This window comes from Taudactylus pleione, unplaced genomic scaffold (assembly GCF_031769625.1).
Source record: "Taudactylus pleione unplaced genomic scaffold, aTauple2 ptg000097l, whole genome shotgun sequence".
NCBI classification, from domain to species: Eukaryota; Metazoa; Chordata; class Amphibia; order Anura; family Myobatrachidae; genus Taudactylus; species Taudactylus pleione.
In genome coordinates, this window is record NW_028284499.1 from 295,923 (window position 1) to 321,125 (window position 25,203).

Below are 25,203 nucleotides of genomic sequence, written 5' to 3' on the forward strand. Positions count from 1 at the left end.
TATTCCAGCTCCTTGACAATTCCGTCTCTCTTGAGACGTAATATCAGTTAGGTCCTTCATAACAATAAAAAGACAGTTTACTGGAAAGTGATGCAGGGGAACAAACTCTGCTGGGAAATAGCGAGTGCCAGGCGGGTGGGCAGAAGAAGGCGTGAATGGAACATTGCTAGGGCATGAGATCACACTGACGACAGCAAAGCTAAAGTGGTACAAGTGCAAAACCTGATTTTGACTTGGCATACCTGCCATGGAACAGGAGGAGGGGCAGGACCTGAGGGGGTGATTTTGGGAAGGTGAATATGGTGATATGTTGAAAAGACATTTGGCACTTGCTCATATTTTTCATTTGTTTGACTTTCCTGTAAATTCACTTTTCTATAATTATTCTGAGCTTTTATTATATGTTACAGTTATATGAATTCAAAGAGAATTTTGCTGTAATGCACATTAACACATTCTGTGCCAGAGGGGAAAACAGAGGGCTTAAGCAGATGTCCATTCTAGATGATCTAGAACTAGAGCTTCAATTGAGGATATTTTTATAGGAATACCTGAAAGAGTGCCAATATTCTATGAAAACTATTCTGCCTCAAAACACAATTGAAGTGAGAACTTCCAAGATTTCCAAATCACACTCCCTGGATCATTGTGGGATGACATTTCTTGTGCAGACTAAACTGTCCAGCACTTTATAAATAACAACAGACAATCAAATCTCTTCTACATGCTCCATAGGACGCATAACAATTTACAGTAGGACACAAATTGTAGACCATCACTTAGTAAAATTTAGAGACGAGTCATTTAATATTCCAGAAACAAGTGTGTCAAACTAGTACAGTCAATAAGAAAGTTCCATGCCAAGAATATAAACACTAGCTCTTCAGTTGTCATCAACATCATTAATCTGCCTCTAACTATTTTAAAAAGAGTTTAACATTGGAAACCTTATGTGATGGGGTTAATAGTAAACCTCCGCAGCTAACTTAATTTAAATAATAAGCTGTCAGACATTGTGTTGAGTTATTTACAAGCACAGTTATTCTCATTAAATGACAACAATATGGCATGATTCAAAGTGGCATGTAAGTTACGCGCAAGTCCCCCACAAGTGTGTCCACATTACGTGCACAAAATGTGGTTATTCTGAGGCTCTATTTATCTGGTTTACTTCAAGGATTTACACTGTCTACAATGCTTGTGTTTTAAGTTTTATTCAGTTTAAGAAAATGCAGCCAGTATCATAGGCAAATGCAGGGGGGTTTCCATCTGCCTGGAAACCCCCCACCCCAGCCCACACCATCACCACAATAGAGATAGTAATATAATAGATTGTTACTAGTGCTGCATGTTCTTCTCAGTATCACAAATGAAATAATTAGCACCACCTGTGGATCTTTTAACATGTATCAGCCAGTAATAAATAACCTCCTGTGCACCAACTAGAAGATCTGGAAAACATGCACTGTTAGAGATGCACTGCTATAGAGCCCAATATGTACATATACAGTATGTCCAGGGCAGTGCTAGGTTCTTCTGCTGCTCCTCCTGGCTCCCGGACTTGCTCCAATAGTCTGAAATGGTGCCACATCTAAAATAAATATTTTCTGCTCAGACAGGATGGCCTATTGACGCATCTAATGGCTTACTGTGATCACTGGTCCTGTATATGCTGGAATTATGACACACACAATATACTTTGTATGACACTTATTAAAGCTGGTTAAGTACTAATTCTGTCCTCTTCATTGACAGGCCACACTCGCTCTAAAATTAAGCATTTGGAAACCCCCCTCTGGAAATCCTGCGTTTGCCACTGAGTATAAGTTCCGAATATTATATGTATATCACCACTGCCAAGGTTTCTCTATCATTTCAAATTCAAAATTTGAAATTTATCAGCTTTAGGGGCCTATGTACCAATTTTTTTCTACTAAATTAATATAAAAATTTTTGTATCCCCTAAGTATATCAAATTGCCCTGAATTTGCACATTTTTTTCGACTGCACATCATATTTTCCATACCTGTAATGGGAAATGCGATCTTTTCAGATATTTACTAAAGTTAAATTGTGAAATAATAATGGAGGGACCCTCACAAAATTAACGCCATCTTCAGATGGCGTTATAGAGGCTTCCATCCATTCAGCAAATATGAGATGTGTGCTGTGCCTGACAGAGAGGGAGATCCCTTCCCAGTTCTCCTGCTCTGCAGTGTGGCGAACACAGGCACAGAAGGACCAATGACAGTAAGTGATTTGTAAGCTGCACAGAGATACATCCAGCAACTCCCCCATCCTCCACACAACAGATCGGGGCACCAAGCTGCATCCAGAAAGAAAGCTGCATGCAGAAAGAAAATAAATGTTTCTAATAGAAAATAAATAAAAAATTGTTTACCTGCACCCAGGGATCGGTGGTTAATGTGCTCCTTCTGTAACCCGGTCAGCTGAGCTGCTCCCAGCCAACATATCAGCTGATTACACAGCTCAACTGACCGGGTTACAAAAGGAGCTTACAGATCACCGATCCCTGGGTGCAGGTAAGCAATTTTTTATTTATTTTCTGTTACAAACATTTATTTTGTTTCTGCATGCAGTCAGTGTCCTATCCGACACAAGCTGCATGCTTGTCACTACTCCCTGCACTGCCTTACTAGGCATGGGCAGAGTGTGATCTTGCAAGTGAAGGGTTTCACTGGGACAGAGCTTTCCCGCCAGCTCTGTCCCAGCAACCGAATTCTGTTACATTCCTGTGATATAGCAATGCGAAAGTATACACATTTATCTCATCACAATCACATCGGAAATGCTGATTGAGATAAATAGTCCCCATAATGTGAAATTATATACAACAGAGGTTCCTAACTCTATTTCCAGGGGTGTCTGCTGGTCTGGTGATCACCAGAAAATATTTGAAAATGTTGAGGTGTTAGAATGTGTAAAATACTAACAGTATTTTATAAAGACACAAATGGCCTCATTTATCAACAAGTTTTATCACTCACAACGAGTAATAAACTTGCTGCATATGATAATGGTGCTCCAGCCAATCAGCTCCCAACTGTCATCTGTTTGAAAAATGACAGTTGGGAGCTGATTGGCTTTAGCACCATTTATCATTATCTTGTGAGCGATAAAACTCGTTGATAATTCAGGCCCAAAATCTTCTGAAAAAATAAAGGCATAATTTGTGTGGGTTCCACAAAAAATATAACTTATACTGATGTTGGAATGTGACTAGCACAAATGTGAAAGAATTACCTCAGCACAAGGGTAAGAAAACCCTCAGCAGCGATGTGGTAAAAGGAATTACATTAATTTTCTGTCCTCTAAAACATGTTGCCTCAGACAATGGGCTTGTTTCAGAGTCTCACGTGAATATCATTCAGAGTTGCACACATTATTGCTGCAGCATCGCCTCCATGCATGCGCTTGTGAAAGTGCTATAAGCATTTGCACCAGCCATATAAGTGATGCAATAGATCCGTTCAGAGCTGGATCTCTGAATAGCCCACAATTCTGTCTACATGCCAAGAACACGCAAATGGCCCACTTATCCTACATGCAAACACCCCATTACCACCCAGTAACATCCACTAAGCTATAAGTGAAGATGCATCTGAGATGCATATAACTCATCCATGGTTGCTCAAAGTTGCGGATACAGGCTCCATTGCATGCACAGTTGATAAAAATAGTGAGATCCGTCATTAAATGACATCAATATACTGTAGGTACGACCCTGTGTACAGAAGTCCGTTTCTAGAATCCATATCTAGTTCTCACTCTTCTTCGGGAACATATATAAGTGAATGATGGCGTAAAATGAGTTTTAAATAAATATTAAAATAATGAAATAAAATCTCAGTGTCCGGCAATTGTTGGAATGTAAGTTATACACATATTATGAGCAGTCATTTATACTTACGTGTATCCGTGACACAGAGACTCAATGCATATCAGGACTCTCACATTGTCACGTGGACGCAACTGGCCCTTACTTTTCATCTCACTATGATCTACAAACAACATAAGTAATAAAAACAAGTATTTATGCTTACAATATAGCACAAAGCAATTATGAGTCAGGAAACACCCACAATTCACTATGCACTATCATAATCTGTAACATGTCATTGAAATAAACACCATTTAAACGTCCAAAAGTGAACATGGCTGTATGTGGCTCTGTATCCTGTATGACAAAGCAATCCTGGCATCTGCTTTACAAACTTGTTTAAATTATCATTTTGTTTTTGTCCCATAATGTTGCATTCCACATAGAACACGTTTTACGTGTGTGCGTTTAACACACATGTGGTGCTGAGAATATTTACACATACTTTTTAATAACATCGCCAGCATATAATATTAAAAATGTTATTGTTAGAGGCCAGCACACGTTACCCATCTTATTAGGGGAACCCAAGAAATTAGTTCCAATTGGCATTTTATGGGTCAGGAAGAAATTTTTATTTCCACAACAAAGATAAATTGGCAGCTGCCTTGCTGGTGTGGTATTTTACCTTCCTCTGGATCAACACTACAAGTTCATAAAAGAATAGGTTGAACTGGATGGAATTTTGTCTTTATTCGTCCTTGCTGACTGTTTAACTATGTAGCTGGAAAATGCATTATCCATTATATTCAGTTGTGCAATAATAAAGTATTTTTCTTAGTTACTTCACTGTTGACTTCATTATTTTATAGAACTAGATACTGATATCAAGATATGATTAATAGTTACTTTATTAATTGTTAACAAGCACCAACATTAGAAAAAATATATCTTGGGAAACCCTTGTAAAGTGCATGGGGTGTGGGCGGCTATCTTTAGGTTGTGAGTGACCCAAATTTTATTTGAGCATCAGAAGATACAACAGCTAACAATCTTACAATTTATAATTTCAATTTAAGGTACAAACTACTTAGCTTACCCACCTATATGAATATGGGCCGAAAACTGGTAGATCCCAGGAATAGTAGCCGTAAATCGGCCTGTTGTCAGATTCAACCCTGAGCCCCGAAGGAAGGAGCCTTTAGCTGTTGGCTGAAATTGAAGCAGAACAGAACATACTTTAGTCTAGCAAATCTGGAGAAACCTCATTTTTGTTACATTATATCAGCAGGAGTTTGCTCCTTGGGTGAAAACCTTTAGCGACCGTGTGCTCTCAACAGGGAAAGTGTTTTTCTATTCGAATACGAGAGAGGGCTGGCAATGCGGCCAGTTGTATTTACACACCCTATTCAAATTCATTAAAAATAATTACAGACATTATGGTAAATTATTTTATTACATGTGTTTAAGTTGTGCTGAGAACTCCCAATTGATCTACCATGGACGACTTATAATTTGTATAGACAGTAAAAGCATCAGGCATAAAGTTTTAACCTTTAAAATGAAATCTGTGATTTTACAGAAGTCCCTTCCCCTCTTTTAGAGGCTCATTTGAATATTTTGACAGTCTCCAGTTAACTACTTATCCTTCTAGTGAGGCTACTTCTGTATACTGTCATATAGAACAAACTACCCTGCACTCATGAGAACCTTACAGGCAGAAAGCGATTTCTCTGCCGTTGGATATTCTATGTGATATACTAAAAACTCAGTAGGTTTAATAATAAAGCACATGATTGCCATGTAAATTACATTATCAAGAAGTCCTTTGTAAGTGTATTTTTTAGCCTTACAATAACCACAAATCCAAACAATACAAAATACAATAATATAGGAGACTGTATCAAGAATGCTCCTACAGTACAATGCAAAATCATAAATAGCATCTCAGATTGAAATGTAAAGGAAAGCCAACATCAAACCTACCTTTGTGCTTTATTAATATGTGGCCATTACTCACAGTCATATTGTGGTCTGACCCAATATTCCTAAGAACAATAACTCCTTCTTTGATTGACTGAATAGACTGAATATTTGTTCATCTCACACTCAGTGTACACTTAACAACTGGGTTTGTCAGCCAGAGGCCCCCATACATGGGGAGCCCAAACGCTGCTACATCACAAGTGTGGGGAGCACTGTGGCATATGTGAAATGCGGTTTCTGTGTGGCATAACGTGTGATGAGGACAATATAATGCGTTTTACACACTTGTGCTGCTGGGAATATTTACACATTATACTTTTTAATGGAATTGCCCCCACAAACGTTGACCCAGCCCTGTTAGCACTCACTGAGCTAAGATGAAATGACAGGGCAAAAACAGACAATTAACTACATTAGCTTGTTTCTAACATAACACAAAAATGATATTCTTACTCACTTCATGTTTGGGAACTCAGGAGCTCATTCAGACCCGCATGCTAAGATGCAAATGCTCGCTGCAGCCGATGGTATGCAGTGTGTATGTGTTGTGCGCACGCATCGCAGTGTGCGTGCGCATACCTTAGAGAAAGTTCACAATGTATTCACTTGCTGCACATAGACAGCCCAGCAGAGTGAGTGACAGGGGAAGCCGTTTGTAGGTGGTAACAGGGCTGGCCATTAAAAACGGGGGAGTGGAGGTGCAAATTAAGCGAGCTTGAGCATCTCAACTGCGTTTTAGAGGTGTGCATAATTATAAGACAGCATCATAGTACACGTCACCTGGCTTGTTTTTACACTGAAGTGCTCGCAGTGCTTGCAGGAGGGTATGGTCAACCTCAAGCGCTGTGATCGTATCCGATGTTATCCCCGATGTACCGATGGTTGCATACACTTCCTGGACATGACGTACACAAGTGGGCGTCGTAAGACAGGCTGGTGGGTGTCTGCATACACTATGTGATCGCTCTCTAAGAAATACAGGGCGTGCTAAGGCACTGCTGTGCGATTGCACTGCCTATGCAATTTGCATACACATCGTGCGAACGATCGCATCTAGCGAGCGGCTCTGAATCAGCTCCTCATTGCCAACAATGTATCTAGGCAAACAGCAGCAGATTCATGTGAACACCAAATTGAACAGCAATGACATGTTGAGTGTCCTGTTATTTGGCAATTGGATTGGTGAGGACACCTATGACTTGTTATTATTACAATACATTTATAAGCATTTGAATGTTCAAAGGTGTGTATAGGGAAGCATAACACCCTTCACTTGTCATTGCTTCCTCTTCTTACCAGCTGGAAATTCTGAAGCTCCGCCAATGTCCTTTTGTCCACAATTACTGACCCTTTAAGTCGGCAATGAAAGGCTTCATCTATCCGTCTGTATGGATAGAGGTCCTTGATAGGGAGCACTAAGGGTGGGGGCTCGCTGGTGTAATCAGAGGTATCTCCAGGCACCAAACGGCGCTCTGTGGCCTCTATGGATACAAGGAGATAAAAATGAGAGGAATATGAGAGCAAACTGAAAAAAAGAAAATAAATAGGACTTGAGTTGATTTTTTTTTGCTGATCACAGCATTCTCATTTCAAGGTAACTAAATGTAATATTTGGTCTATAATGAAGAAGAGCTGTGTACGTACATTTCTTTCTGGGCACCCATGGTTACAGATAGTTTTAGTGGAACCATTGACGTTGAAGTGGAAAAGCAATAGTATTGGCATCATATATATTACTAACCAAGCCGTGGGTTTGGGAAGAACAGGACATGTGAATGTGTCCATCATATTAATTCAGTATCATGTGCACCTGCCAATACTACATGAAACTGACTGTTCTGCTGTACAATAGGGAGACACTTTTAGGAGTCAATTAAAATTCGGATGATGCCGGCAATACCCGCGATCTATTGCGCGCATATGCCACATTCTTACAGTAAGCCTGAGAATGTGTATTTTTGTACACACCCCCAGGGCCGTTTCTATGAGAGGCTAAAGCCTCCGATCGCATCAGAGGCCAACATTCCCAGTGATGCACTGCGTGGGTGATGTCATGACATCACCCGCAATGTGAGGAGCAAGTCTGCTCTGAGCGCCTGCTGGATCTGGTCAGATCCAGTCAGAGCAAGGCAGCGGTGGTGCGGCAGCGGGAGCAGGAGCCAGCGTCACTGTGGTGAGCAGGTACTGTAAGTACTGGGCTGAAGGCACTGCATATGGGGCACTACTTTAGGGTGCACTACTTAAGGGGGCCCTGCATATGGAGCAAAACCACAGGGAGCACTGCATATGGGGCACTACTTTAGGGGGCCCTGCATATGGAGCAAAACCACAGGGGGCACTGCATAAGGGGCACTACTTTAGGGGGCCCTGCATATGGGGCACTACTTTAGGGGGCACTGCATAAAGGGTACTACTTTAGGGGGCCCTGCATATGGGGCACTACTTTAGGGGGCACTGCATAAAGGGCACTACTTTAGGCTTTAGGGGGCAATGCATATGGGGCAGACTACAGGGGGTACTGCATAAGGGGCACAAATACATTGAGCACTGCATAAGGGGCACAAAAACAGGGAGCAATGCATAAGGGGAAAAACTACAGGGGGCACTGCATAATGGGCACTATTGCCTGAGAGCCAGTGGGAGGAGGGCAGCCTGAGAGCTGGTGGAATGATACCTTATGACGGCAGAGTGGGGCTGTTGAGATAACTCAGGGAGGGTGGGGGTGGCAGGAGTGACACATTAGGGGCCACTGCAGTGGCATGGGGGAGGGGCTGCAATGACACATGAATGTGGGCTGGAATGGAAAGAGAGGGGGCTGGAGTGACACATGGAGGAGCTGAAGTGTGTATTATGTGAATCTTGCTTTTTCAATGTATTTTATGTGGTTCTGGATTTCAAAATGTATTTTATGTGGATGTGGTTTTAAAAAAAATGTTTTTGTTGCTCTGGCTTTTTCAATGTATTTTATGTGGAAGTGGCTTGTTGCAGAGTATTGTATGCTGGAGTGGCTTTTTCAGTGTATTTTATGTGGATCTGGCTTGTTTCAGTGTCTTTTATGTGGATCTGGCTTGTTTCCGTGTATTTTATGTTGATCTGGCTTGTTTCCGTGTATTTTATGTGGATCTGGCTTGTTTCAGTGAATTTTATATCGATCTGGCTTGTTTCTGTGTATTTTATGTGGATCTGGTTTGTTTCAGTGTATTTTATGTTGATCTGGCTTGTTTCCGTGTATTCTATGTGGATCTGGTTTGTTTCAGTGTATTTTATGTTGATCTGGCTTGTTTCAGTATATTTTATGTGAATCTGGCTCGTATTTGCAATGTGCTGGGCTCGCCCCCAGCGTGACTAAAAATGGGGCTGTGACACAAGGTGACTCCTGCAAATGTCATACATTAGGTGTATGCATGATGTTGACTCTTTAACTTGACTACAGATATTTTTTGACTCTTTGCCTATGACTGGTTAGCCACCCCTGGGCTCAGCAGTCACAGCAGCTGACATTCTGTAGTCTTTTTATTTGAGACCACATCCCCTTACTGTGGGACCACGTCCCTTATAATGAGGCCACTCCCCCTTTCCGGAGGTGCGCGCGCAAAATTAGTAACTACTGCTTCTCGGCGGGGGCGCATATTCTGACTTTTCGCAGTGGGGACCCTAGAAATGGCCCTGCACACCCCTATGGGGCTTCAAACTACAAAAAAATCTGCAAATTCGGGGCAAAATGGGGGCATAATCGGAGTGATCTGATGTGCTGTTGCTGGCAATCCAATGCCGTTGCTATGGCACATTGCGGGCATCAGCCACGATTGAATCAACTCCAAATTATGTTATACATTCTATAAGATGACTAGAATCTGATTGTCTTTTGTAGCAACACTTCCGCTTGTCCTCTTTTGAAGGTTTCATAAATCTCCCCCTAAGTGACTGAGGGAATAATTCCAGATCCCTGGACTTACCTTTTAGCATCTGTTTGAACTCCTGCAACAATACTTCATATGTAACCTCAGCTCCCGGCATTCCTGGAGGTCCTGGAGGGCCCTGTGGGCCTGGTGGGCCTGGTGGTCCAGAAAGTTTCTGAAAGAGAAAGAAATGTAAAGAACACAATTAATCATGCAGACCATTGTTCAGATTCAGGGGTCTATTCATCATCCCTTAATTTCTACAAAAGTGGATAAAAATTAACATTTTCCCATACTTTTGTAAAAATTAAGGGTCAGGGCTTATCCAGAATGGAAAACTGAGTTATAGGGGACTATGTATCAAAACTTGATGTGAAAGAAAATTGTGAGATATAATCACCAACCAATCAGCTTCTAACTTACATTTTATAGGCTGTGTTTGAAAAATGACAGGAGCTGATTGGTTAATACTTTCTCTCACTATTTTATCTCTCATCAAGCTTTGATACATAGGCCCATAAAACATAATTATCACTAGTGCATATTTAAGCATATTTAAAGGGAAACTACTCAAATATGACTTTTGCCTAGAGAGAGTCAGTATGATGGCTTCACAATTTACTGAAAAACTGAATAATTCACTATTGTTGCCATTTTAGGCATACTGTAAAACAGATATCAAACTGAATAAAAGGAACCCTATCATCAAAAAACTATTATAAAACATGCTTATAGTAGGTGAAATAAAAATGCAAAATGTATTCCTATAAATTGATAATAAAATCAAATTGTTGACAATGATTTAAGTTCACAAAGAACATGCAAACTAACATGGTATGAAATAGGTATATACCGCAGAAGTACGCAAAATATGTGATATACAATTAGCATAAATTAGAGATGCATTGAGGGGTTAGTCAGCAGAGAAATGTGCTTCCAAATGGATCACATGAATTGTGCAGCAATATCTAATTTTGGTATGGAATTTATTGTGGACAATTAATGCAGTTAATATTAATACAGATAATACCATCCAAATAAATGCTCCTGGTGATTATAATATTGCAGTATCTACCAATTTATATTGCCTCCTGGGGTCCCTAGCAGCAACAAGATACTTACAGAGTTAGATTTAGATTTACATTTCTTCTTAATATAAGCCCCATCATCAATTCGATCTCTGAACTTAACCCACGTTAATGCTGGATCTGGTTTTTCAGGGCCTGGAGACTCATGGATCTGCATTGCAAAAGAAAAACACACAAAAAAACAATTACAGGAAAGTAATTTTATCATTTACATTTTACTTTGCCATCACTTCAATGGAAATATCACATCATATAAAGTGCGGTGGAGTTTTCATCAACAGCTTAGCAAGCGGCCAGGAGGCCGGATTTAAATTGTGAAGCGGCCACCCTCCTTCAGAGCGAGCGCTCGCATTTTGCGAGCAGCTCTAAATGAGGTCCATTGTCCTATACGGTTTGGTCTAAATTAATGTTAAATTTACATGGGTTTGCATGTTCCTGTTCATGAGAAATAGCTTCCGTTTTACTACCTAACACCAGCCCAGATATGTGCAGAAAACTGAAGATTTCTGGGAATGGCGAGTTCTGGACAGAAATTCCTGCAGAGCCTTTAAAGTTGCCATAGTCCTCTTGCTAGTTGCTCTTGTGAGATTTGCTGCGTCCAGTCCGAAAATTTGGAGAGCCTCATTTTCTGTACTTGATGATAGTTTTCCATGGTACATATGACAATGTTAAATTATTTTATACCAATCTCCTGATCCATATATTTCAACAATGAGATCCCATATTTGTTTTAAGAACTCTTTGCAGACATTGGTTATCCCAGTAGGACTCTACCAAGACAATTGCAAGGGAATCCCCTTGTAACATGATTTAGAATGTGATTGGTTAAATTGCTACAACCTCATTATAAAAGGGTGTGTATGAAACCAGGGTATTATAGGTTTCTCTTGTCACTTCTTTTACCTGAAAATTGGCTATTTATTTATCACTCTCATTTCCTGGCTGCAAGATCACACTAACTAAAGGTCATGATTTCTAATATCTATTATACATGTAAAATCTATAATATAGTACTGTAATATATGTTATATGCATTAACACAAGAGAAACTGAGTTGGGTATGATATGTCGACAGTCATAATGTTGACATTCATGAGAATGTCGACATGGTCATAATGTCGACGTTGACCATGTGGGCAGCACCATCGCTGCTGGCTAGCAGGGTGCCTGGAAAGGCACTTTTGGACGCATTCTGCCGTCTTTGCAGCCACTTGGGGCATCCTCAATGCTTTTTACACTTGTTAGTTTGCAGTTGAAAATCAAATTAAAAGTGAATATTGCGAGCGAGCACTTAGGGGCCTATTCATTATGTTAATTATCCGGGGCCAGGACAGCCCTGATAATTAATGTTCCGCCTCATGGTTAGCGCAGCACCGCTGCAATTTATCATTGCTCTGGTGCAGAGATAGCTAATTTTCCAGATCAGCTGTCCCCATGAATGCTTTCAGTGCTATCTCTGTAGCAGTGAAAATTAGCACTGCAAGGTCTGTTTAGGCAATGCTAGTGTGCCTGCGTGAACCGCGCACAAAGCCCCGGCGTCCATCAGAAGGAACTTGGCAGTGGCGGCGGGATCTGAATGGATCGTTCTTCACAACCCTGCAGGAATAAGATGGCAAATGTTCCCACAGTCAAGCTTTAAAAATATTGTATTTTCGAAGCTTGATGAATTTAGGTCCCCATACTACCATACTAGTGTATGGGGACAGCAGGCAAGATCTGGGCTGAAAGGTAAACAGGAGATATCATTGAGATCTCTTGCATTTCCTTTATGATGAATGGCTCAGATATTTAATTTATACAAATGTAAGGGAAAATTATAATTTTCACCTGTTTTTGTATAAATTAAGTGATGATCAAAAGACCAATTGGAACCTCATATGTCTTGAATTCCAATTGGTGTTAGTAAATGAGTCACAGACAGGACAATCTGTAATATTAGAGAACGAAATGCTATTTAAATATAGACAGGTGATTTAAGACAAGGATACATTTATTACGACAACTATCACATCTCTATTTCTTACTTTCTTTTTAAATGGTATAATATTTATCAGGAAATATTCTACAATTTAAAATTTAAATTTATACTATATAAATAGAACTACTGATTGGCATCGCTCACACACAACTTTTGTCATATTTGCTATCTCATCATTATTACTGCTGTAAGTATGACACAAAACATCTTAAATTAATAGGTGTCCCAAGTTTTGAAAGGCCAGTGTGTGAAAACATTAGTAGTGCTACAAATGATTATATTATAATTTAGTTATCTATTTTCTGCGCATGTATAATATGGAATGGGTATGGATGGCCGGCGGATGGGATGCCGGCGATCAGAAAACTGACAGCCGCATCCCGATCTGCAAAATCCCAATAGGGGCTGGTAATTACACTTACCTTCCCACAGCCCCCCCCTAACCCTCCCCCCAGTGGTACCTAACCCTAACCTACCCCTGTGGTACCTAATCCTAACCTCCCCACAGTGGTGTCTTTCCATAACCCCCCTCCCGGGGTGGTGCCTAACCCTCCCGGGATGGTGCCTAACCCTCACCTCCCCCCTGTGGTGCCTAACCCTAACCACCCCCCTTCCTGCAGCCTAACCCTAACCCACCCCTGGTGGTACCTATCCCTAACCTACCCCTGGTGGTACCTAATCCTAACCTCCCCACAGCGGTGCCTAACCCTAACCCCTCCTCCCAGCACCCTAAACCTAACCCTCCCGGGGTGGTGCCTAACCCTCACCTCCCCCTGTGGTGCCTAACCCTAGCCACCCCCCTTCCTGCAGCCTAACCCTAACCTACCCCTGGTGGTGCCTAACCCTAACCTCCCCCCTGTGGTCCCTAGACCTAACCCCCCCCATCCCCGGGCTAACACTAAGCCTAAGCCGCATACTTACCTTCCACATACTTACTTTCGGGATGCCGGCGGTCGGGATGCCGGCGTCGGTATCTTCATCCTCTTCGGCATCTTGATCATGTTCGGGATTCCGGCATCGGTATATCGACGTTCGGCATCCCATCCACTGGCATTCTGACTACATCCCGTATAATATATCAGGTTTTTTTCATATATAATTTGTGCAGTGTATGTATGCAAATCATTCAATTTAAACAGTTTGCGAAAAGAGCTTTCAATTAAAATGTAAAGAACTGTAAATTGTGAACACCTTAGAGTGAACTCAAAATACAATTTATTTTAGTTCTGATTTTTTCCCTTATGCAAGATTTAATTAATGGGCTCTGATTCCACCTGACCTCAGCACAGAAAACAACAGGTACCTGTCTGCGATGCCTTTTCTGTATCCTGTAACACTTCAAGCCCGCCAAGGAGCAAAGCTTATGTCTGAAAAGGAATGAGGTGTCCATGGCAGCTATTTATATAATAAGTACTGGACTCCTAATATGTGGTAATGAAAACATCCAAAGAGAGGAAATACTTGACAAATGGTATGACGGGCAATAATATATCCCAATTTTATGAAATCAGAAAAGTGAATTCCTATTTAAACTCTAGTCTTTAGTGCAATTCAGTAAACTGTCCCAATACACTTACTCATTTTGGGTATTGTATACAAACTTGATGAGTATGCACTAACGGGAAAAATTTAATAGGTAAATAGATTAAACCAACGTGAAGGCCTATCTAAATTGGAATCATTATTGGCATTGGGTTGGTGGTGCTCAAAAGGTTCACTGAAAATATCACTGGATCCGGGGATTGTCGAGGGCACTCTTGTGTTAATTAGTTTTAATACATTTAAAATGTATCTTTTAATATTGACCCTAAAAGACACTAAAGGTATTGAAAATAATTTAAAAAAAAGTATTAAATTAATATAACCTAGATTAATAGGCAGAACATCTTAGAAGAAAAACAGGGCACTCTTTTGAAATATTCCATATGAAAACATAAAACATAACATTTATTGGATATATATTAAAAATAATGATAATGATTGATCTGCCATCTGCAATCATTTTTATAATGATTTGCCCCTGATTTGTGTATTTTGGCAGATTCATTATTATCATTATTTTTAATATCTATGCAATAAATGTTATGTTTTATGTTTTCATATGAAATATTTCAAAAGAGTGCCCTCAAACAATGAGAGTTTCCCTTTTTCTCCTAAGATGTTCTACTAATGTTTATATACTCTCCACCTCCACCTGTGTGATTATGATACCTTGACTGAGGTTCATATTAATATTATTGTGGATAATTTATGAATTGTGCTATATCACTTGTATGATTTTCATGATCTTGTGCTCAAACTTTGTTCCCCATTTCCCCTTCCCTGGCATTCATACTAGATTAATTGGTGTCTATTATGTATTATAGTTGAGTGGCTTGGCAAAAATATCTGTGTGGATCCCTCTTAATTGTGGCTTTAATAGCTATTTGTAGGGATGCAGCGCAGATCTGAGTTCTCAGTATTGTGGGTGTATAATTTTACCAATAAAGGTTTCTATTTATTGGTAAAATAGTACAGCAAATGGGTGACTTGTAAGAGAAAATGCTGCCACATGCATTTATGAGTGGATAATAGTATTTAATAGGATTTTCGAAATCCGAACCCCTCCGATCCGAGCCAGGAACCGAGTCAGGCTCGAGTTTTCCCGCCTGGCTCGGATCTGAAATCAAGGCAAAACGTCATCATCCCGCTGTCGGATTCTTGCGGGTTTTGGATTCTATAAAGGTCCCGTGATCGCTGCCATTTTTCGTTCTGGCTGTAGAGTGTGCAGAGTTAGGAGGGAGCTGGCAGCACAGTGTTGTGTGTTACACTGTTAGTTATAAAAATAAAAAATAATAAAGTACTGCTGGCTGGCTACTGTGAAGAGGGAGGGAGGGAGCTGTTTCTGACGCTGACCATAGGGGCTGGCTGGCTACTGTTGTCCATATACAATACATAGGGGCTGGCTGGCTACTGTTGTCCTTGTCCATATAGAGGCTGGCTGTTGTCCTGTCCATAGGGGCTGGCTGGCTGTAGTGCTGTGTTGTCCAGGGGGTGCTCTGTCCTTCAGGGGTGCTCTCTTCACACACCCCCAGTGTGAAAAGCTGGGCTGGCTGGCTGGCTACTGTTATCCATGTATACATAGGGGCTGGATGGCTACTGTTGTCCTTGTCCATATACTGGCTGGCTGTTGTCCTGTCCATAGGGGCTGGCTGGCTGTAGTGCTGTGTTGTCCAGGGGGTGCCCTGTCTGCTGTAGGGGTACACTCATCCAAATAATTTTTACAGGGGCTGCCCTGTCTGCTGTAGGGGTACGTTCTTACAAATAATTTTTACAGGGACTGCGCTGTCTGCTGTAGTGGTACGCTCATACATATAATTTTTACAAGGGCTATTCACGCCTTAAAATAATGGAGGACAAAAATTTAGAGGATAAAAATAAAATAGGGAAAGATCAAGAACCACTTCCTCCTAGTGCTGAAGCTGCTGCCACTAGTCATGATATAGGCGATGAAATGCCATCAACGTCGTCTGCCAAGACCGATGCCCAATGTCATAGCAGAGGGCATGTAAAATCGAAAAAGCCAATGTTCAGTAAAATGACCTTAAAAAATAAATTTCAATCGTCTGAGGAGAAATTCACGACATGGAGTGGCAAGGAATGGCTAAAGTCCTTCCCTATGTTCATGACTAGTGGTTCAGCTTCACATGACGATGGAAGCCCTCCTCCTCCCAGAAACATTACAAGAGTTAAGCTGGCAAAAGCACAGCAAAGAACTGTGCGTTCTAAGAAGATATCACAAAATCCCCAAGGAGAGTCCAAGTGTGTCAGCACCGGCGGTTGCGATGCCTGACCTTCCCAACACTGGACGGGAAGAGATGGCTCCTTCCAGCATTTGCACACCCTCTGCAAGTGCTGGAAGGCGCACCGACAGTCCACTTGCTGATATTCAAATTGAAGATGTCACTGTTGAAGTACAACAGGATGAGGATATTGGTGTAGCTGGTGCTGAGGAGGAAGTTGACGAGGAGGATTCTGATGGTGATGTGGTTTGCTTAAATCAGGCACCAAGGGAAAGAGTTGTTGTCCGTGGGATGAAAAAGCCCATCGTTGTCATGCCTCTTTGGTCTGGAAATATTTCTATCCAAATCCGGACAACAACTGTCTTGCCATATGTACCATATGTAAAGGTGGAATAAGTAGGGGTAGGGACGTTAACCACCTAGGAACATCCTCCCTTATACGTCACCTGCAGCGCATTCATAAAAAGTTACTGTCAAGTTCATAAACTGTGGCTAAGACCGTCAGCAGTCCAGGGACACCTAAATCCCTTTGTCTTGTTATATCCAAGTGCCTGCAAACCACACCGTCAACTCCCTCCTCAATCAGGATCGGAAGTAGTCCTGCAGGCCATGTCACTGGCATGACTGACTCCTCTCCTATCCGGGATTCCTCCGGAGGATCCTGTATTGCTACGCCTACTGCTGCCACTGCTGCTGTTGCTGCTGGGAGTCGTTCATCATCCCAGAGAGGAAGTTGGAACACCACTACTTCTTTTACTAAGCAATTGACCCTCCAACAGTCCTTAGCGAGGAGGATGAAGTACGACAGCAGTCATCCTTTTACAAAGCGGATAACTGAGGCCTTGACAGCTATGTTGGAGTTAGACATGTGTCCGGTATCCACCATTAGTGCAGTGGGATTTAGACAATTAATGGAGGTAGTGTGTCCCCAGTACCAAATCCCGTCTAGATTCCACTTCACTAGGCAGGTGATACCGAGAATGTACAGAGACGTCAGAAAAAGTGTCCTCAGTGTCCTAAAAAATGAGGTTGTACCCAATGTCCACTTAACCATGGACATGTGGACAATTGGAACAGGGCAGACTAAGGACTGTATGACTGTGACAGCCCACTTGGTAGATGTATCATCTTACGCAGCAACAACAGCAGCGTCACTAGTAGCAGCATCTCAGAAACGCCAGCTCGTTTCAAAGCAAGGTTACGCTGTGTATCACCGGTTTAGTAAGAGGCACCACGCCGACAACCTCTTAGAGAAACTGAGAGAAATCATCGTCCAATGGCTTACCCCACTTAGACTCTCCTGGGGATTTGTGATATCGGACATTGCCGCCAATATTGTGTGGGCATTACATCTGGGCAAATTCCAGCACGTCCCATGTTTTGCTCACACAATAAATTTGGTGGTGCAGAATTTCCTGAAAAACAACAGGGGCATGCAAGAGACGCTTTGGGTGGCCCAAAAAAGTCAGGCCACTTTCGCCATTCAGCGACTGCGTGCCGAAGACTGGAGCACCAGCAAACACTCCTGAACCTGCCCTGCCATCATCTAAAGCCAAAGGTTATAACGCAGTGGAACTCAACCCTCTATATGCTTTAGAGGATGGAGGAGCAGCAAAAGGCCATTCAAGCCTATACATCCACCTAAGGAGGGGGTATGCACCTGACTTAAACGCAATGGAGAATGATTTCCATGTTGTGCAAGGTTCTCCAGCCCTCTGAACTTGCCACACGTGAAGTCAGTTCAGACACTGCCAGCATGAGTCAGGTCATTCCCCTCATCAGGCTTTTGCAGAACCAGCTGGAGAAAGTGAAGGAGAAGCTAAAACAGAGCGATTCCACTCGGTATGTGGATGAGCCCTTCATTTGCTTTCCCAGGATTCGAGGGTGGTCAAGCTGTTGCAATCAGACCACTACAATTTTGGCCAACGTGCTCGATCCTAGGTTTAAAGCCTACGTGGTGTCTCTCTTTCCTGTGGACACAAGCCTGCAGAGGTGCAAAGACCTGCTGGTGAAAGCACTGTCAGCTGAAGCGGAACGTGACACGGCAGCAGCTCCTTCTTCATTTTCTCCTGCAATTGGGGCTGCCAGGGAACAACTTAGATATCCTAACCTAACCGCTGGCGGTGATGCAGGGCAGGCAGGACCAAGTTTGGACATCTGGTCCAGACTGAAGGATCTGCCAACGATTTCTGACATGTCTACTGTCACTGCATATGATGCTGTCACCATTGACAGAATGGTGGAGGATTACATCGATGACAGTATCCAAGTAGGCATTGTGAAGGTCTGGGTTTGTTGTGGACCCGGGGTGGTGACAGGAGCAGACACAAAAGCAGATTTAAATAAAAAGGTGGAGTTTTTAATAAGTGATTTAGCAGACATGGGAATGGCAAAAGAAAAAGTCCAGGTTTAGCACTAAAGTGCACTTGATAACTGTGGTGAAGCAAATGGGAGAATGTCCAATAAGTGACAGGCAGGAAATGTCCAGTATGCAGGTTTGGTGAGCTGTTTGGTGAACATAAGGCTCTCCAAAATTCTGCTGTAAACTGAACACCACGGTCAGAGACTATCTCGGCAGGAAGACAATGGAGACGGAATATATGTTGTACAAACAAATGAGCTGAGTCAGGAGCAGAAGGCAATTTCTTTAGTGGTATGTAATGGACCATTTTTGAGAATCGGTCTAATATGATCCAGATGGTAGTGATCCAGATGGTAGTGAACCCTTCAAAATTCGGCAGATCCGTGACGAAGTCCATGGAGAGATGCGTCCATGGACGTGATGGAATAGGTAGCGGCAACAACTCACCAGCCAGAGCCTGACGTGAAGACTTATGCTGAGCACACAAGGAGCATGAAGAAATAAACTCCGACACGTCTGCTTTCATGGATGGCCACCAATAGCCTCTCTTCAGGAATTCCAGAGTCTTCCGGGTACCTGAGTGACCTGCAAAGTGAGAGGAATGAGCCCAGGTGAGGAGCTGCTTCCTTAACTCCGGGACCACAAAGGACTTCCCAGTGGGAGGCTGTACTTGTAGGGTGGCAAATGACTCCAAGACAGGGGTATTTTGTTGATTCTCCACTTTGTCATCACAGAGGAGAGATCTGGACAGAGCATCCGCCTTTTGATTAAGGGCTCCAGACCGGAAGGTCAGGGTGAACTGGAACCGAGCAAAAAATATTGTCCATCGGGCCAGACGAGGACTCACACACTGGAGATTCTTGAGGAATAGGAGGTTTCTATGATCTGTGAAAACAGTGAAGGGGAACTTAGCCCCTTCCAGCAGGTATCTCCATTCTTTTAATGCCAATTTCACTGCCAGGAGTTCTTGTTCACCTATTACAATTTCTTTCAGCAGGCGAGAATTTCTTGGAGAAAAACTCACAGGGGTGAACTCGATTATCCTCATAACGCTGAGAAAGAACTGCACCCACGGCCTCTGAAGACGCATCCACTTCCAATAGAAAAGGCCTGTCCAAATCTGGTTGACGTAAGACTGGAGCAGAAATAAAAGCCTGTTTTAAAAGCTGGAAGGCAGTCTCTGCCTCAGGTGATCATAGGGCAGGATTAGCGTCTTTATGGTTCAGAGCGGTGATGGGAGCCAATAATGAGAATCCTTTAATAAAACGTCTATAGAAGTTGGCGAACCCAAGCAATCTCTGGATGGCTTTCAAGGTTTGAGGTCGGGACCAATCCAAAATTGCCTGCACCTTCTTGGGATCCATTTCAAGACTGGAGCCGGAGATGACCTAACCAAGGAATGGCACACTGGGTACTCCAAAGACACTTTTCTCCAATTTGCAATAAAGGGGGTTCTTTCTTAGATGGGATAATACTTCCTTCACATGTTCATGATGTTTCTCTATAGAAGACGAAAAAATCAGTATATCATCCAGGTAAACTACAACCGAGACATACAACAAGTCCCGGAAAATTTCATTAACAAAGCCCTGAAACACGGCAGGGGCATTGTACAACCCAAAGGGCATCACAAGGTATTCAAAATGTCCATCTCTAGTATTAAAGGCGGTCTTCCATTCATCACCAGCACAAATACGGATGAGATTATAAGCCCCTCTGAGATCCAATTTTGAGAATATGATGGACCCCTTAACTCTGCCGAACAATTCTGTGATCAGTGGAAGAGGATATCGATTCTTGACCGTTATATCATTAAGGCCCCTGTAGTCTATACAAGGCCTCAGGCAACCGTCCTTTTTGCCGATGAAAAAGAAGCCAGCTCCAGCAGGAGAGGTGGAAGGACGAATAAATCCTTTTGCTAGGTTGTCCTGGATGTATTCAGACATGGCTTGAGTCTCAGGCAAGGATAGAGGATAGGTGCGACCACGAGGTGGCATCTTGTCAGGCATCAGCTCGATTGGACAATCCCATTCTCTGTGGGGAGATAAGACATTTGCATGTTGTTCGGAAAAAACGTCAGAGAACATCTGGTACTCCTTGGGAATAGCTGGAGATATTGATGAAACTGTCTTTCTTACAGGTCGTATCTTGGGAAGACAGGATTTCTGACAGTCAGTTCCCCATGAAAGAATCTGCATAGAACTCCAGTCTATCCTGGGATTATGCTGGCGTAACCAGGGTAGTCCTAGAATGATTTCTTGGGAGGCCTAAGAACTTCAAAGACTCGGAGTGGAGTGCCCCAACATGGACTAATACTGGTTGAGTCTCCTTGGTGACCACTCCTTTAGCTAGAGGCCATCCATCTACAGAGGTCAGGGAGATTGCGTGATGGAGAGATGAACAAGGAATCTGTAGTTTATCAACTAGACAAGAAGTCATGAAGTTTCCGGCTGCACCAGAATCCAATAGAGCAGAAACGAAAACAGGCTTAAGATCCAAAGCTAGGGAAATTTTGAAATCTTTAGTATTAGGAGACGGGCTCATAACTCCTAACTTGATGTCCCCCGAGTCAGTTAGGAATGAGCGTTTCCCGATTTATGGGAGCAGGAGGCCACCAGGTGACCCGAATCTCCACAGTATAGACAGAGGTTCTTTAGCATCCTTCTCTGATGTTCCTCTTTGGAGAGATGAGTTTGGTTCACCTGCATAGGCTCCTCATCTATAGGAGGATGGGGTTGACGGGTAGGCAAGGGAGGAGAGAATTACTTTTGCTGGTCAGTTCTGTGCTATTCAGCCTGACATTCTCTGAAGCGTAAGTCAATTTTATTGCAGAGTAAGATCAACTCATTTAAATTAGTGGGAAGCTCACAGGTGATCAGATCATCTTTTAGCCGTTCCGAAAGGCCATGCCAAAAGGCTGAGGTGAGGGCCTCCTCATTCCACTTAAGCTCTGATGCCAAGATTTGAAACTGTACGGCATATTGGCTGACAGGACGGGTTCCTTGTCTCAGGTTCATGATACTGGACGATGCTGACACAGTGCGTCCAGGTTCGTCAAAAATCCACCTGAATGATGACACAAAGTCTGCATAGTTAGCCAGCAGCGAGTCTGAATGCTCCCAGAGAGGGGAGGCACAATCCAAAGCTGAGCCGGACAACAAAGACACAATGTATGCCACTTTAGTTCTAGCAGTGGGAAAGTTATCAGGCTGTAAGGTAAAGTGTATGTCACACTGATTGAAAAAACCATGACAAAGTTTAAGATTGGCATCAAATTTGCTTGGCATAGGTAGGTGTAAACGAGGGGATACCCTGGTCCCTGTATTACCAGGCACAGGAGGAGGTGTAGTTGCTGATACCCCAGGGGTGGTTAACGAGGTTTGCAGATTGTCTTGTCGATTAGACATCTCTTGTAAAAAGTGAGCCATTTGATGCTGCATAGTTTCCAGGTTTTCTAAACGACCAGCAATACAGCGAAATAAATCCACTCCAGACTCCTGTTCCATGGCCGGATCCATGGGGCCAGTGTAAACTGTGAAGGTCTGGGTTTGTTGTGGACCCGGGGTGGTGGGGTCAGGAGCAGACACAAAAGCAGATTTAAATAAAAAGGTGGAGTTTTTAATAAGTGATTTAGCAGACATGGGAATAGCAAAAGAAAAAGTCCAGGTTTAGCACTAAAGTGCACTTGATAACTGTGGTGAAGCAAATGGGAGAATGTCCAGATAGTGGCAGGCAGGAAATGTCCAGTATGCAGGTTTGGTGAGCTGTAACGAAGTGCAGGCAGAGGTAATGAAGTCCAGCTGGGAGTTAGAGTGTGAGGCAAGGTGCAGGGAAACAGCAGGTCCTGGTACTCAGGCAGGGGAAAGGTAAATGGAGGGTGCAGGGTGAGTCCAGCAGGTTTGGAGCAGACAAGGTAACAGGCTAGTAGCGCTTCCAGGCAGATAGGTAAGGCACAGGTACTCTCTCTCAGCCGCAGCTGAGAAACATGTTGCACTGGCAATGAATGAAGGCTCTGGACCTTCCTAAATACCAGCTGCCGCGCTATGACTGGCTGGAAAGAGCACATGACCCACCAGGATTGGACAGCTTGAATCACATGACCTGAGGCAAGATGGCGGCGCCCATGCCAAACGGAACATAAACACTACCAGGGCTCACCAGGCCTCAGTGACAATGTGCCCGCACAGAACCAATGCCTCTCGCCAAACACCAGCACCGCTGCCAGAGACCCCTCACCACAATGACCTCACAGGTAATACCCGGTGACCACCATGACGAGAAACCCTGGCTGTGACAGGCATGTCAGACAGTCCGTACCTGTACTGGCAGGAAAAAGAGGCAATTTAGAGGCCCCTGTACAAACTGGCTCTATTTTACCTGAGTTGCCCCCCCTCCAGTGTGTACTCCGAAAGAGTGTTTAGTGCAGCCGGGAACCTTGTCAGCGAAAGGCGTAGGAGGTTGCTTCCACAAAATGTGGAGAAGATGATGTTCATCAAAATTAATTATCAATTCTTCCAGGAAGACCAGCCTCCAGAAAGTACAGAGGGACCTGTGGTGCTGGATTCCAGCGGGGACATATTAATACTCGGTGAGGATGAGGATGCATACAACATTGAAGAGGGTGAGGAATCGGTGGATGAGGAGGATGAGGACAACATCTTGCCTCTGTAGAGCCAGTTTGTGCAAGGACAGATTAATTGCCAGCTTGTTTTGTGGGGGCCCAAACGAACCAATCATTTCAGCCACAGTCGTGTGGCAGACCCTGGCGCTGAAATGATTGGTTTGTCAAAGTGTGCATGTCCTGTTTATACAACATAAGGGTGGGAGGGTCCAAGGACAATTCCATCTTGCACCTCTCTGTTTTTCTTTCCAGTATGTACTCTTTGGGACTTAGTTTTTCAAACTGCCATCCTGTCTGCCACTGCAGTGCCACTCCTAGATGGGCCACGTGTTTGTGCCACCCACTTGTGTCGCTTAGCATAGTCATCCAGCTACCTCGGTGCAACCTTTTGGCCTAAAAACAACATTGTGAGGTGTTCAGAATAGACTGGAAATGAGTGGAAATGAATGTTATTGAGGTTAATAATAGCGTAGGAACAAAAGAAAAACAGATTCTGCGATTTTAGCTGTTTTTATGCTTTTTTCCAAAAAAATACAGATCTAAAACACAAAACACGGAAGGGTGGTTTTGGCAAAACCAATCCAGATCCAAAACACGAAGAAAGATCCAGATCCAAAACCAAAACATGAAAAGTGGCTGGTGCACACCCCTAGTGTAAATGCACTCACTTTGTAAGCAAATGCATTAACACATTAATTTGCAGATCTGCTTTGATGAAAAAAAAGGACATTGGAAAATATCGAGTGGATCGGGAGCTTTCCTTATGAGTGCAGATTAGATGCATGTTTGCTCACAGCTTTGCTCTTAAGTGCCCCTCTCATTTCCTTAATCCCTCTCTTTCCCAGCCTCTCCCCTCTTTTTCTCCATCATTTTGCCTCTCATTTGTCTGTGTCTGTCACACTTTGGAAAAGCATAAATAACTACACCTGTGTACTGGAGAGCCAGTAAACTTTATTCACCAAGAGAAGGTGTGCTACAAGAAAATGGCCACTGCTCCCCAGGACACAAATGTAGTATGTACCCATCAGTTATTTTTCTAGCCAAAATTTCCTGTGATGGCTCTGTCCCCTATCTTCTCTGGCCTGGTTTTAAGGAAATTGCCTGATTCTTTCTGGAATCTGCCTGCCTGCCTATATTTCAGGAGTCATTCAGAAATTCCGGCAGCAAATTTGATTATGATGAATAAATGGAAGGAACATTAAGCATGTAGGGGGCTGGTTAATGGAAGAGATAAAGAAGTTAATTGGAGAAAGAGGTGAATGTACTACATCAGCGCTGTCACACGTACATTGCACACAGATCATGCTTGCCTACGTTTGAAAAGCATTTCAGAGAGATTGTGAAAACAACACCTATGATCACAGCGGTAACGTCTTAGAAGAGTGTCATAATATTCACTTGCATCCAAATGTAAACAAGCCGCTAAACAGTTAGTAAGATCTACTTGTTGTTGAAAACACACAGATACTTTTCAGGGCTTGCTCATGTACAGTATTGTGTTTTACAAGTGATTCCACATAAATGACCACGGAAAAAATGCATGTAGCCATAGGGATCATTGTGCCTTATAACCAATGCAGGGAAATGACACTGATTATACCATTTGACTGTATATATCTCTGATTTCTTATTTTTCGTATATAACA

The 25,203-nt window shown here is 42.8% G+C and overlaps 1 protein-coding gene across 1 annotated transcript in view; it reads right to left on the reverse strand.

Moving 5' to 3' along the window:
- C1QTNF12 (C1q and TNF related 12) overlaps positions 1–25,203 on the reverse strand; it is a 130,472-nt gene that overhangs the window by 24,871 nt on the left and 80,398 nt on the right. Inside the window, exons 2-6 of the mRNA XM_088470318.1 lie at positions 10,849–10,965; positions 9,784–9,901; positions 7,124–7,308; positions 4,945–5,053; positions 3,932–4,022 (exon numbers count right to left, since the gene is read on the reverse strand). Coding sequence (XP_088326444.1) covers positions 3,932–4,022; positions 4,945–5,053; positions 7,124–7,308; positions 9,784–9,901; positions 10,849–10,965 — 620 coding nt within the window. The remainder of the gene's footprint in view (positions 1–3,931; positions 4,023–4,944; positions 5,054–7,123; positions 7,309–9,783; positions 9,902–10,848; positions 10,966–25,203) is intronic.